General features: G+C 44.1%; 1 protein-coding gene across 2 annotated transcripts; it reads right to left on the bottom strand.

Moving 5' to 3' along the window:
* Positions 1 to 231: 231 nt before the first annotated feature.
* golga7 (golgin A7) lies at positions 232 to 11520 on the bottom strand. 2 transcript variants are annotated; one of them, XM_053871706.1, is made up of 6 exons: positions 11428 to 11520; positions 10774 to 10899; positions 6323 to 6475; positions 5088 to 5189; positions 3153 to 3205; positions 232 to 901 (listed from the first exon to the last, which is right to left on the bottom strand). In XM_053871706.1, the coding sequence occupies exons 1-5, from the start codon at positions 11434 to 11436 to the stop codon at positions 3164 to 3166; spliced, it is 432 nt and encodes a 143-aa protein (XP_053727681.1). In that variant the 5' UTR covers positions 11437 to 11520; the 3' UTR covers positions 232 to 901; positions 3153 to 3163. The 2 variants fall into 2 exon arrangements, with proteins under 2 accessions (XP_053727681.1, XP_053727683.1); XM_053871708.1 differs by having other exon boundaries at positions 232 to 898.
* Positions 11521 to 12851: the final 1331 nt, after the last annotated feature.

Below are 12851 nucleotides of genomic sequence, written 5' to 3'. Positions count from 1 at the left end.
CTGTTTCATGAAGCTTCAGTTTCTCAGGTGTACATTTTCCTCACATGATCCAATGAAAAACATTTTCCTTTTCATGCTACATCTTTTTTTTCACTGCACCATATTATGAGAAGCACTGTTTTGGACCAGTACCACCAGAATCTGGTCCCAGATCATCTTGGACATCTGAACTTCCTCATGAATAGCAGCAGCTTTCAGCATCGGTTTGAACTGGTTTCATTTCACAGACACATAAAGAGACGCCAAAAGCCCCGGGTGAGGCGGTTACATTGACATTTTATTGATCGGTGCTTGACTACACGTCAACAGGAACAAGATAAATACCACGTCAGCAAAACAGAGTCATCAACATATTTACATTAGTCACCAATCAGAAAAGAGATTTTCAAAAGTCCATCATGGCCCCCAGGTTGGTGGTCGATGTAAGTAGAAGAGAAGGGGACGAACATTCAGGAGGTTTGAGAGATGAAACGGTCATAAAAAAAAAGATTAAAAAGTCATATAAAGTTACAGAGCAGGATGGATTAAAAGCAACATTCAGATGTGGCACAGGCACGTCGACACACAAGAGCACTTTCCATGCTTCAGTCGGAGCCAGCTCACCCATACGGACGTCAGGACTACAACATCACATGCCTGGCACCGGCGTGGAATCAAAACCTGAAGGAATGTTTGGAGCTCACGGGGGAAACACGCTGACATGCGGAGTGATGGGGCTTGTGCTCTTCCACAATAAGTGAGAAACAAAGACGGGCAGGTCCTGTCAAAAGCTCGGTGAACACACGCGGCAGCGTGCGGGAGGCTGTCGAAGCTTCTCCGATTGTAAAGACGCAGAGTTGAGGGGTCCGGTGTGGGATGGTCGTGGAGGTGGGCGGCGCGTGCTCCAACTGAGAGGCTCCTGCTGGACAGTGAGGACATGAAGGTCAGCTGCTGCGGCCGGAGCCACTTTGGAGAAGAACAGAAACCAGAAACCAAGGAGTCCAGAGGGTGAATCTGTGGACGCCCCTGACTCGCTCCATGTGGAGTGAGTTAGTGGAGTGATGGGCTGGCGAGGCTTCATGGAACACTGTTCTCATTTTCAGAACTCGCGAGACGGCGCTCTCGCACCTCATTCTTTAAACTGGCTTCTGATGAGGCTCTTCATGTTTTAGTGAGAAGAACAGGCTTCCATGCTCACTGGCTCCATGAGAACATCCAGCTGTCACCAGCATTTCTCCTCTGAGCCTGAAGCTCAGGAGCTTTTTCACCTGCTTTCTAATGGAGCTCAGACAGGATCCACCTGCAGTGACCTCACACACGCTCGGCTCGGCTTCTGATTCACTCGGATTCACCTTTATTCAGTGTTGAGACTCAACAGAACCAACTCTGCAGACGACACATGGTAATGTACCACTTGTACCACAGTTGTGTGGTCAGCAAATACTGACGACGTGTCATTCAACTGTTGACTTTCATTACGTGGCGTTCAGCAGACACTACAAGGGGTGGTTGAAAAAAGTTGTCAGGATAAATCCATGTCCATTCTATTCCATGTGTTGGACACTACAGCCTCACCTGAAACTGTTTTATGATGAAACTTATCAGAGGAGTTTGTCTCCAACGTCTTGATATGTTGACGTCTCAATAGAAGAGTGAACTCTGCAGTGCAGAGGTGAGAAACTCAATGTTTCAGGTCTCTGGTAGAAGCCGCTGGTGTCTGACAGGCTGCTCTGCCAGCTTTATTTAGGGCTTCAATGGAGCCGTCTGTCTGCTGTATCTCATGTCTCTGAACAGTTGACTTGAACTATGGAGCAGTCTGGACACAGTTCCTAGATGCTACTGAAGAAACATTAGAAATCAGGTGAATAAATGACCATGGAGTCATATTCTATTCTCCAGATCATGATACAAACTGTCAGTCCTTTGTCTTGTGTGATGAAAAACCTTCACAATTCTCTCTCCTAAAATGCTTGTTTTCCATGGCCTTATTGAACTCATACTTTGATGCTTTAGAATTTGTTGATGGTCCCTAACTGATGGCGGCTCGTAGCATTAGCGCTGCCTGTGAGAGTGTGTCCTCCATCAGTGAAGCCTCATGGGGACGCGGAAGAGGACGACGACGCCAATAGCGGAGCAGAGCTCCGTCTAATATCCAAGTGTTTTCACCAACCAAAGTCCACCACCGCAGCGGAGCTTGAGAGCGCGTCACCGTCACCGTCTCCTCATGTTCACGTGTGTAGGTCCAATGCAGAGAGTGAGCCGCGTGTCGATCGAATTTATCGTGAGATGCAGAACTGTCATCGTGGAGGTTGTGTTTGTTCTCATCCCTAAATACTACTATCCAGAGCAGCGGACAGGGCTCATGTCATGACAAGGCCCGTGTCTGAAGGTCCATGGATTAGAACCAACAACTCTCCCTTCCATCGTGCAGCTACCAGTGATGCTTGAGTTTCACTAACTCTCAAAAGTGTGGTTCTCTGGCACACACAACACTTCATATGTGGCCTCCAGGCCTGGGACAACAAGAGCACGGTTGGATCCAGGCAACCACGCCTGCACTGTATCAGTCTGGAATGATGTTCTGATCTTCCAAGAGTCTGGAATCCTGGTGGGATCAAGGAGCTCTGATGCTAAGATGGATGGATGAAGTGTGCGTCTCTGACCCTGGCAACACGCCCGTGTTCTCCTCTCTCAGCAGCTGCCTGCCAAAGTTGCAGCTTTGCATTCCTCAGCAGGACAAGGTGACGTGGCACGTGGTCCTCACACAGGGACTGATGCTGAATGTAAAGGCGTTTTCTCCACTCCTCCCAAACCTTACTGGGCAGTTCTTCAGTTAGTTACTGCTCGTCCACAACTGCACCACATGTCCATTAAGTCACGAACCAATGACTAAGTGCGACGCCTGTGAAAGCCATAAATGAAGGAAAATGATTCTTTATAGCTTTTATGAAACTGCCCTCGCGATTGTAAAAGCTGTTGAATAATATCGTAGCCAGATGAGCCGCTTTCATGTGGGAGTCACTGTGAGAGCTGCGAGGGGGCGGAGTGGGGGGAGGGGGTGAGTGCTCATAGACTTTACTTTGAAATACATTTCCCAAAAATGACGGCAGAGTGATGAGTGTAACCAACAGCCTTTGTTCTGGACCCAAGTGTGGAGGAGCATGAGGACTCACCCAGGCGGCTTTTATCTGGTGAGGCTTCGGTCTTCGAAGATGGTGACCTCGATCTGGAGGGGGGGCTTCGGTCAGGGACTCACAACACACTTCAGACTTGACAGGAGTCCATTTGAAAGTTAGTCAGTCACGACAGAACCAGAACAGAGCTCTGCAGACTGGACAGTACATGGCGAGGTGAAGAGGTGAAACTCAAACACAAGCTCTGCTCCATCACTCAAAAGTCATCTCCGCTCATCATCCTCTAGTGGAACCTTATTTTTGAGCACCGAAAGAAAAACTGAAATAATAACAATATGGTACAGACTCTTTTCAGGAAGCCTGTGAGGCTGTACTTTGAAATCATAGAGACCAGAATGGAACAAAAATAGGCTCTTTCCTGACCTAAAGCTGGACCATCACGAGTCACGACCGCGGCGTCACAGAATGGAGACCAAACTGAATACAGGACACAGAGGCATTGAGTCCAGTGGGTCATATGTCTGACTGGAATGCACGACTTGAGTTCCGTCAGCAACAGACATCCGCCATTATAATGTATAGTTCACGATTTTCCCATGAATGACACTGTGAAAAGGGTCATGTCCACATCCATGATGTGTTATGCGTTTGTTTCAATGTGTCCACTTTGTTTTAATTGGCGTGGCGGCTCTTATTTCAGCGGTGGCTGTGCACCACGCTAGTTTATAAGGAGCGGAAGCCCTGGATTTATTGGGACACTACTGCACATCAAATGTATTCCCGACTGTCAGTGAGAAGCTCTGGTCAGATTTATACAGAGGCATCATGTTCAGGGACAAACAGAGTTATGATGCATATAGAGCTCACTTGATGCTGAAGGCCTACAATTAACAAAAACCCGACGTTTTCCTCCAAGACGCTATCTAACTCTACAAGACAACAGGAAGACTCAACTCTTTCAAGGCTCACTCTTCCTCCCGCTGACGGAGAAACTGTTGCGTGCTCTGTGGCACTTGCAGAGCTGTGGGCCACACACACACACACACACACACACACACACACACACACACACACACACACACACACACACACACACACACACACACACACACACACACACACACACACACACACACACACACACACACACACACACACACACACACACACACACACACACACACACACACACACACACACACACACACACACACACACACACACACACAGTACAAACTCCACTGTAACTGAGAAGCTGCGTGAATTTTAAACAAGTGAAATAAATCCTCATAGAGATGAGTTCTGGGTCTGCATGTGCTGATGATTCCAACTTCCCCCAGATCCAGTGGGCCTGTGCAATACTGATGGATCGATGCTCATTTCCAGCAAGATTTATAAAACGCAAGTCTTCTTGAGCCGAATCAAGGTTGCGGCTGCAGCTGGGGTGAAGTGGAGGTGGAAACACAAATTACCAACAAATACTTCGTCGGGTTTCTCAAGTTCATGCCTTGTAAAAACTGCTGAGGTCGGATGTTTTTGTCTGCCAATCGCCCGCCAAAAAAAAAAGCAACTCAAGTGTGAGAGGAAAAAAAAGTCTGGTGTTGAGTCAGAGAGAAAGTTCCATCAAATCCTCCCTTCCCTCAACACCTTTCACCTCTGCAGTGCTGAGGGCATGATATGGGTGACACACACATGCGGGTATGCGGACATGACGCCAGGAAGTGGCTGAACCCGCTCATTTTACGCAGATGTGATGGATTACATAGCGACTTTTACAGGGTGTCCCAACATAGCGCTGCTTTTCCTGTAGGAGCTCAGCTTTCTCATTACAGGGGACGACATGGTGAGAGGAGGAGCCATCGGTGCCGACACCGACAGCCATGAGGTCATGAAGATGGGCTTCTTAAGGAGGAAAGAAGGGTGGATGGATGAGTGGACGGACGGTAAGAAGCAGAAAGATGAGGCAAAGGATACAACTCGCAGTCCTCTCTCGATGGGGTCGGTGAGCAGGAGGCCCCGGGGAGCGTAGATCTTATCATTCTGCTCCTGAATATACTTTGCAATCTTCTTCAAAACCTGAAAACACAAAGATGGAGATGTACCGATAAATATCTTCATGACCTCCTGTTTGCTATCGCAGCTGGGAAGTTTAGTTCTCTGACATTTTCCAGAACGTTCCAATGACTTCTTCAGGTTTTAGATTCCAGAATTTAGTAGGCATCGAGACATGAAGTCATGACGTCAAAAGTTGTGGTCAGGGCTTCCTCATATGCAGCTCTATCTTCAGAGCAGCTGGGTGTGAAGACCCTCCTGCAGAGAGGCTGCCACAACACAACGAGCTAGACAACAAACTGGTCACTTAACAATTGAACTGGTCCAATTTGACATGACATGGCACAAAGAAAAGACTTTTTATTTTAATTTTAATCCAGTTTTTATATCAAGTGAATCATCAGACAATTGACTACAGTGTTCGTCTGGTGGCCAACTCTCCGGCCAACAAAGAGCCAGATGAATCAGCCCACTGCATTCTTCAGTTGGAGGCGAGCTGAGGAACCGTCTCTATTTTTACTATGGTAATGGCCAGTCAATTTCAATTACATGACTTTATGAGAGCACATAAAACCCTGAGCGAGTGCAAATGTTTTCAGACCACTTCTCCGCAGTCCACATCCTCTGTACAATTCAAGACCCTCACATCCTCACACAAGAGCAGTAAAGTTCCACAGAGGCCATGAAACTACTGACACTTTTAACTTCCTAGAACATCCGCTGCGAGTGGTGAGCTGACATGCAGGAGCCATAAAAACACTTGTGTTTCGCATCCAAACATGGCGTGCCATCATCCGCTTACTGGCCAATACAAAGAGGCGAGGGGCAAAAACCTTGTTGTTTGTGCAAAGGAAACTTCAAAGTATTAAATCAATGTCTTTAGTACAGAAGAGCATTAGGGCCAGTGAAGAATAATATAATAAAAAATGGCAAAATTCTGAGATTAAAGTCACAATTCTCACTTCAAACTTAGAATTCTGTCAATATTTTTTTCTCCAGTGGCCCTAATCCTCTTCCGTACATGCGGTTGTTTCTCTCAGAAAAGATTTTATTTCCCACACAAAACCACTACCAGTCCTTTCCCAAAGTCACTACTAGCATTAATGTCACTCATGACTTCCCAATTTTCAAACACGCACTTTGAAGTCACCACTCACCTTCTCATAGTGCGTCTCCATACACAGGAAGACGGTGTAAGCGGTGAGACAGGCCAGGCAACCTTCGATATACGACTGGCTTCCCAGCTTCTCTGCCTCAGCGTACAGGTTGTTCAGAATCCGAATGGTCTCCTCAAACTGCTGCTTTTCGATCTGAAATATGAGAAGAAATGGTCACAACATGAATGCAAACTGATTTGAGACTCACTCCTTCAACTGCTACAGTAGTTTAAACAGCATTTCAAGTCAAAAATATACAACAAACACTGCAAGGTTAGCTAAAAGACGTTTGTCTAACTCTGATTTTTTCACATAGACTGCACTTATTTAATTTAATTTAACGCATTCCGTCACAAAAAGTCGCAAGACTTTCTCTGAGCTCTCCAACTTGTAATATTTGCAAGATGGATGAGAAATTGAAATCTTCATTTAATAGCACTACAATATAAAGCAGACTTACTGAAGAGTAACAAAACATTTAACCAAGCCATGTTTTAATGGAAAAGAAAATGAACTGTCAGATTGATTTCCTTAAACTAGAAGACCCATGATGGAAAACAAAATGTGTTTGTTATGCTTTCAGTTACAGCAAATGTGAAGCTCATGTTCATGTCAAGAGGCATGTGATTCTAATAAACATGTTAGTAAACCGCTGGTGAGACCAATGATGCCTCTTATGTTAACTATCTTACCAATGCAGTCAGCTAGATTATTATAAACATACATTTTAAGTCAACTGAGGCGTTTATTGAATGACTAAACATTGAAGTAAGTATTGTGTGTATATAATTTGTTCATTTACTCGACCAACAATCCCATCACTTCACTTCATCTACCCATCACTTGTGTCCAGAGCCAGGTAAGGGAGCGGGAAAGTGCAAGAAAATGCTGCAGGACATCAAGTCTCTAAGGGGCTTTTCACACTGCAGACTCTTGTATCGAGTCAAAGTGCGTTCAACACAAGCTAACCGGGTTTTAGCCGCAGACTTCATGAGCTTCTGGCCTCAGTGACTCGGCGCTACATGCCGGAAACTATGTGCACGGCGGGACTCCACGCAGACATGATGAAAGCGGAGCAGTAAAGGTTCTGATGGCTGTCTGGGAGGACAACGTCGCTCAAAAACAACTTCGCTCCCTGAACACTGAGGTGTGCAGCGGCAGCTGCGGGAGACTGGTACTGGGGAAGTGGAGTGCAGCGGTCCAGGACTTTATTAGACTGACAGACATCCGATTTTACTGAGAGACAGATTTGCTTGAATGAATAATGTTGGGCTCTAACCGTTTCCACTGCTGTGATCCTGCAGCTGTCTGCATGAGAACAGCCAAGAGGAACGACACTGTTTTTGGTAAAGTTATTGAAGATTACCAGACTATTCATTGATAATTTCTGACATCTGGATCTGTACCTCACTGATAAAAATCTTCTCAATCGTCAGTAATCTCTCTCACGTTGTTCAACATCTTGTGAGAGCAGCGAGGATCAATCAAGACGCTCCGTATCATGCAGCATGTTTCCGCTATTTTACTTGTAAATCAAACATGAAATCACTCTTTCATGTTTACTTTTGGCTGTGAAACACCACATTCTGTTACAGCTGCGGCGGAGGTCAGTCAGCAGTTAACATCTGAGGTGAGGACGAATCAGGCCGTCATGCCGATGTTCTGTACGTAAATGGGTTTGGGCTCGAGACTAGCGCTGCCCGACTGCTGACAACTTCCTGGAGACGTGCGGCGTCTTGTGTCACATGCATGTTTTGACCAGAGCTTTAGATCTCTAAACAAATGTGTGGTCCCCACCATTTCTGGAACTGGTCATATATCAGGGGAATAGCAGGCTTTTCTGTCCCACTGGAGACGACCTGCCACACTACTCGGGGCCTTTGGCCTTTCAATGCTTTGAATTAATGAACAGATGGTGCAAACATGTCAGGACACCCGCTGCGACACGCGTGGGTTCCTCATTGCTGCTACTACCTTCATGAAAACAAGACGACAATGGTGCTCAGTTGGCTTGCCGGCAGAGTTTGGCTAACAAACGACCACCACGGTTTTTCAAGAATGTGTCAGAGAAGAATAAGATGCTCAGAGACTACTGGACGAAGCAACTGGACTGACGGAGGCGCTGACAGCTGTGCTAAGGAACTGTCCAGGACAGATTAGGTATACGGGAATTGAAGGAGACACCAGAGCAGACAGGGAGAACGCCAGGAACACCTCTGAAGACCTTCCAATGTTCTGCTCCCTAATGCCTGAATAATGTGACTACTGGCTCCAGTGGATCGGGAGGTCTTATGCAAGTTCGGCAAAACCCATTGACAAGCTTTGTTTGTCCTCCGCTTTTAGAATTTGCAGAGAGGGAATGAAACCACATTGGTCCAGTCCAACATATTTCCATGACAAGTGCCTCTGCCATCATTCCAAAACTGCTCGGAGCAAGAGCGAACATGCTTGCAAATGAAGAGGATCAGTGTCATGTAAATAAAACACGATCCGTGGAAACAAAGATCAGACACGGGCCAAGGAAAACGATCAGTTTCCGATTAATGAAATAGACTTGTGGGGTTCTGGCAACCTCACTGTCAGATATATTTTTAATGCTTGAGCTTCTTCCCAGTTTCTCTGGCAAAACAAAGGCATTTAAACAGGAAACAACCAACAAAACAGCGATCAATTTCTCACAGACGATTGTCTGTGAGAAATGTGATGTTACAACATGCCACAATCAAGCCCAACAACGTGTCAGAAAGAAAACAATGAGGTGAAAGAACACTGAGTTCCAGACGTAACCTCAGCAACGGCTATCAATAATGCAAAATAATTTGATGGTACATAACTCACTTTATGTGAACGTGTCATGGAGAGGCGATCCAATTAAAAGACAAAGTTCATGTGGTGCACACATTTTCAGTCCAGTGAACGTTAATGTGGAGATGCTTTTCCTCCCCTGCATCATTACAGCAGTTAGCACAGACCAACCCAGGACTACGTGAATACAAAACCAACGTCAGGGAGAGTTACAGACAAAGTAGATGCCAAAGGAAGGTTTTTGTAAGATTGTGCATCTCTGTTCTCGGTCCATTTCATGTACACAGAACAACCCACATCTTTTGTTGTGTGGTGAGATTGGCATCTTTGGAAGGAAAAACAGAAAGAGAACACAGTGCTCCTGAAGAATTCAACACTGTTATGGAGGTGCAGTGGAGGTGATGAGGAGGCGAATGCCAGATTGTGTGTGTGTGTGGGTTCTTGTACTTCTATCTTTGTGAGAACCTGTATGAGTTTTCAATCAACAGAGTGGATTCATTTTGGCCGGTCTTCACTTTGTCAAGCCTCATTTTGAGGGTTAAAACTACAAAATAGCTTGCTGAGTATCATAGGGTTTTAGTTTGGTTGAGCGTAAAGGTTAAGTTCAGCCATTTGTTTTAGATGGTTAGGTTTAGGGTGAGATGCTGGGGAAAGCATTATGTATGTCAATCACAATGTTCACTAAGATAGGAAGACAAGCGTGTGTGTGTGTGTGTGTGTGTGTGTGTGTGTGTGTGTGTGTGTGTGTGTGTGTGTAAAAACATATTCGTATATCATACAATGAACTGGTGCATACTGCACATTGATATGAACAACTTTAACCATTGATCAGTAACAAGAAAAGCCACTGTAAGATACAATGTGATAATATGACTTCTGACCTTGTAAAGATGCAGGATAATTGCCTTTTACTTAAAATCAGAGAAAGGAGCAAAGCACCACAGCACATGAAAGAAATATTGAGTATAGAATCTATCAACCCAACCCTGGCCACAGTGTCGAGAGGCACCCTGACACCCAAAACTCAGACACCCAGGGATTCCATTTCTTTCAGCACCAATATGGGCTGTGTGTTTATATAGAGTACATCATCGGATCACGCCGATCATATTCGCGCCTAGTCAGTTGATGGAAAACAAAGCATATCTGAATCATATTTAACGCTGAAACGTTACCATGACAACTGAGTCAGCAGCTCATACCATCTCACTTTTTACCACAGAACAGGAAAGTGATGAAATCATAGAGCGAATACACTACTGTCTCAGGAACCTCGCTTCAGTTCTGCTGCGCATTTAAAATCACTTTTAAATCCTTGCAGCACTTGAACAGCCACACACCTTGGCTTCGGGTACATGATCTCAAAACATTAATCTTGGAATGTTATTGTCCTATGAGTCAGGCCCAACATACAGTACATGTAAATTACAAGTTTTTTCTGTGATGTGCTCTGCTCTTCCTGCCCTAATCTCTGTCTATCTAACCATCTATCAACTTATTCATAATCTTCTTGGGTTTGATAGTCTAAAAAGAATATTTAAACAATGTGAAGTGACTTGCACTGATTTGTACACGCAGATATCAACATATATAAATCAATTCAATGGAGGGTTTAACCAGGAAACATTCAGAAATAAACAGCGTACCCTGGTCTCCAGTTCAGAGGGGAACTTGGTCTGGAACTGGCACACAGTTCCATTCGTGTAGTCTCTCTGTATGAAGACTTTGGCAGCGACAGCCGCCTGCTGCCTCATGTCCTGCAAACTGTGGGTCTGTGGAGACAGGAGACGCTTATTGCAGACAAACGCAATTATGACGACGTTTTGCAAATCATAATATAACCCCTTGTCTTACAATGTACTGTATTTCCTCTTCTCTGTTTTCTATACATCAATAAGCGAACTAGAAAGCCTCGCAGGCGGATATTTACGTTACATTTTAAAGGGAATCCTCGTCTCAGTCTTCCGGGCAAATGCTAACACGTACACATATTGGTTTTTACACCAGCAGAGTTTGAGTGAGCAGCAAAGTCCGCTTTATGAGAGGTAAACAAGGCAAGACAGATGATTCAATGATGGAAAACTAGGACGTAACATTTGTTCCTGAGTGTATAATGTAGCGATAAGAAGACAGTTAGCTCGGAAACGGCTAGCTTCAGCAGCTGTGTAAAACCGCTGGAGAACACACAGTCAGCAGCGAACTGAAAGGAACACGTTGACAAGACGAGCTTCTGTTGTCATATTTAAGGAGAACATTTGCGACGGTTAAGGCGTTATAGCAAAAATACATCTGTGGCTTACCTCCGCCATGTTTGTTTATCTTCCGATAGCTGCTGCTGTCGGTAAGCGCTCCACGGTAACACGCACGTAGAAACTGCGGCTGGAGTTAAAGGTTCCGCCAGAGAACCGATATTATAAAAAAAAATGATTTTAGCCTAGATAATACATCGTACATCGATAAAATTACTATTTTTTGAAAAATACTTCATATCAAAATGCAACATGCGTATTTTGAAATTTAATTTCTGGCAGTCAAATTAGTTGCCATTGTTTATTTGTAACTGTAAAGTGTGACATCATCTGTCAATTAATTCTGAAATGTAATATTTTTTTTTAAGATACGAGAATTTTTTATTAGCATGTTGGAGTGCAAATCAAACGGCATTCTGTGGTAACAGCCCTCGGACTACAAATAAATAAATAAAAAGACAAGAAAATCACACAAGAAAAAAACAAAATTATTTCCTAGAACATGCAGCACATTTATGTATCTTATATCTGGTAATAATAACGTTCAATAAATACAAAAAAACAGGTTTGATAACATGAATAAATAAACAATAAACAACAAGTTAGAAAACTATAGAAAACCATAAAAAACCATAGTGTACTGCTGAGCATTCACCATAATCGTGGATACTACTATGTAATAATAATAATAATAAGAAGAAGAAGAAGAAGAAGAAGAAGGAGACGAAGAAGAAGAAGAAGATTGTGGACAGCACGGTTTTGCTAAATAGGCACATACCGTACAGTATTTGATTCAGGCTGGCTTTTTATGAGACTCTGATGTTTTGGGGTGCGTGTGTGTTTGAAAGTAGATGAGGACAAACATAATCCGGTATGTTTCTGATCTGTTTCCATGGCAGCGATAACTCCTTAAACCCAGACATGCTGGCCTCAGACCATTACAGACCCATCTGCATACTTTCAGTCAGATCAGTCTTAAAAATGGCCCCGAGCCCAGACACAAACTGTTCCCAACATTTGAGAGAAAACAAAACACATAAAATTATTTTTACTGCAATATTACAGTCAAGCATATTGCAACCATTAAAATACTTTTTTTCATTGCTGCCATAAAGCAGCAAGTTCAGTTCGTGCGACGTATAAAGCCATGCTGTCGTTCCTCGCAACACTGACACATTGTAACGGTTGAATGATGGCGGTTGTTTTCTTAATGTGTCATTGCTCTATAATGACCGTGGTACTCACAGCCACTGCATCTCCAGGCTTATGGAGTGTCATTGGCTTCTTCATTTTTAATTTCTATTTTTTTTCACAAACTAGGACAGTAACTCAACTACTGCTTACTGTGTTTGTAGTATGATTATACAGTGTTTTATTAAGTTGATTTGGTGCGTATTGTTAAGTACTGTAGTTCACTGACTACTGTTTCTTCAATGGATGATTGAATGAACAAATAAAACCTTATTTAAATGGCA

The sequence above is a fragment of the Synchiropus splendidus genome, chromosome 7, assembly GCF_027744825.2.
Source record: "Synchiropus splendidus isolate RoL2022-P1 chromosome 7, RoL_Sspl_1.0, whole genome shotgun sequence".
Taxonomy (NCBI): Eukaryota; Metazoa; Chordata; class Actinopteri; order Syngnathiformes; family Callionymidae; genus Synchiropus; species Synchiropus splendidus.
This window is presented reverse-complemented; position numbering and strand designations above follow the sequence as displayed.

Bases quoted from the DNA above. Each gene is read 5' to 3' on its own strand.
- golga7 (XM_053871706.1), bottom strand. The intron at 6,476-10,773 runs GTACGCTGTTTA...CTCATATTTCAG, and splicing joins CCTCTGAACTGGAGACCAGG to ATCGAAAAGCAGCAGTTTGA. The intron at 5,190-6,322 runs GTGAGTGGTGAC...TTGTGTTTTCAG, and splicing joins TGGAGACGCACTATGAGAAG to GTTTTGAAGAAGATTGCAAA.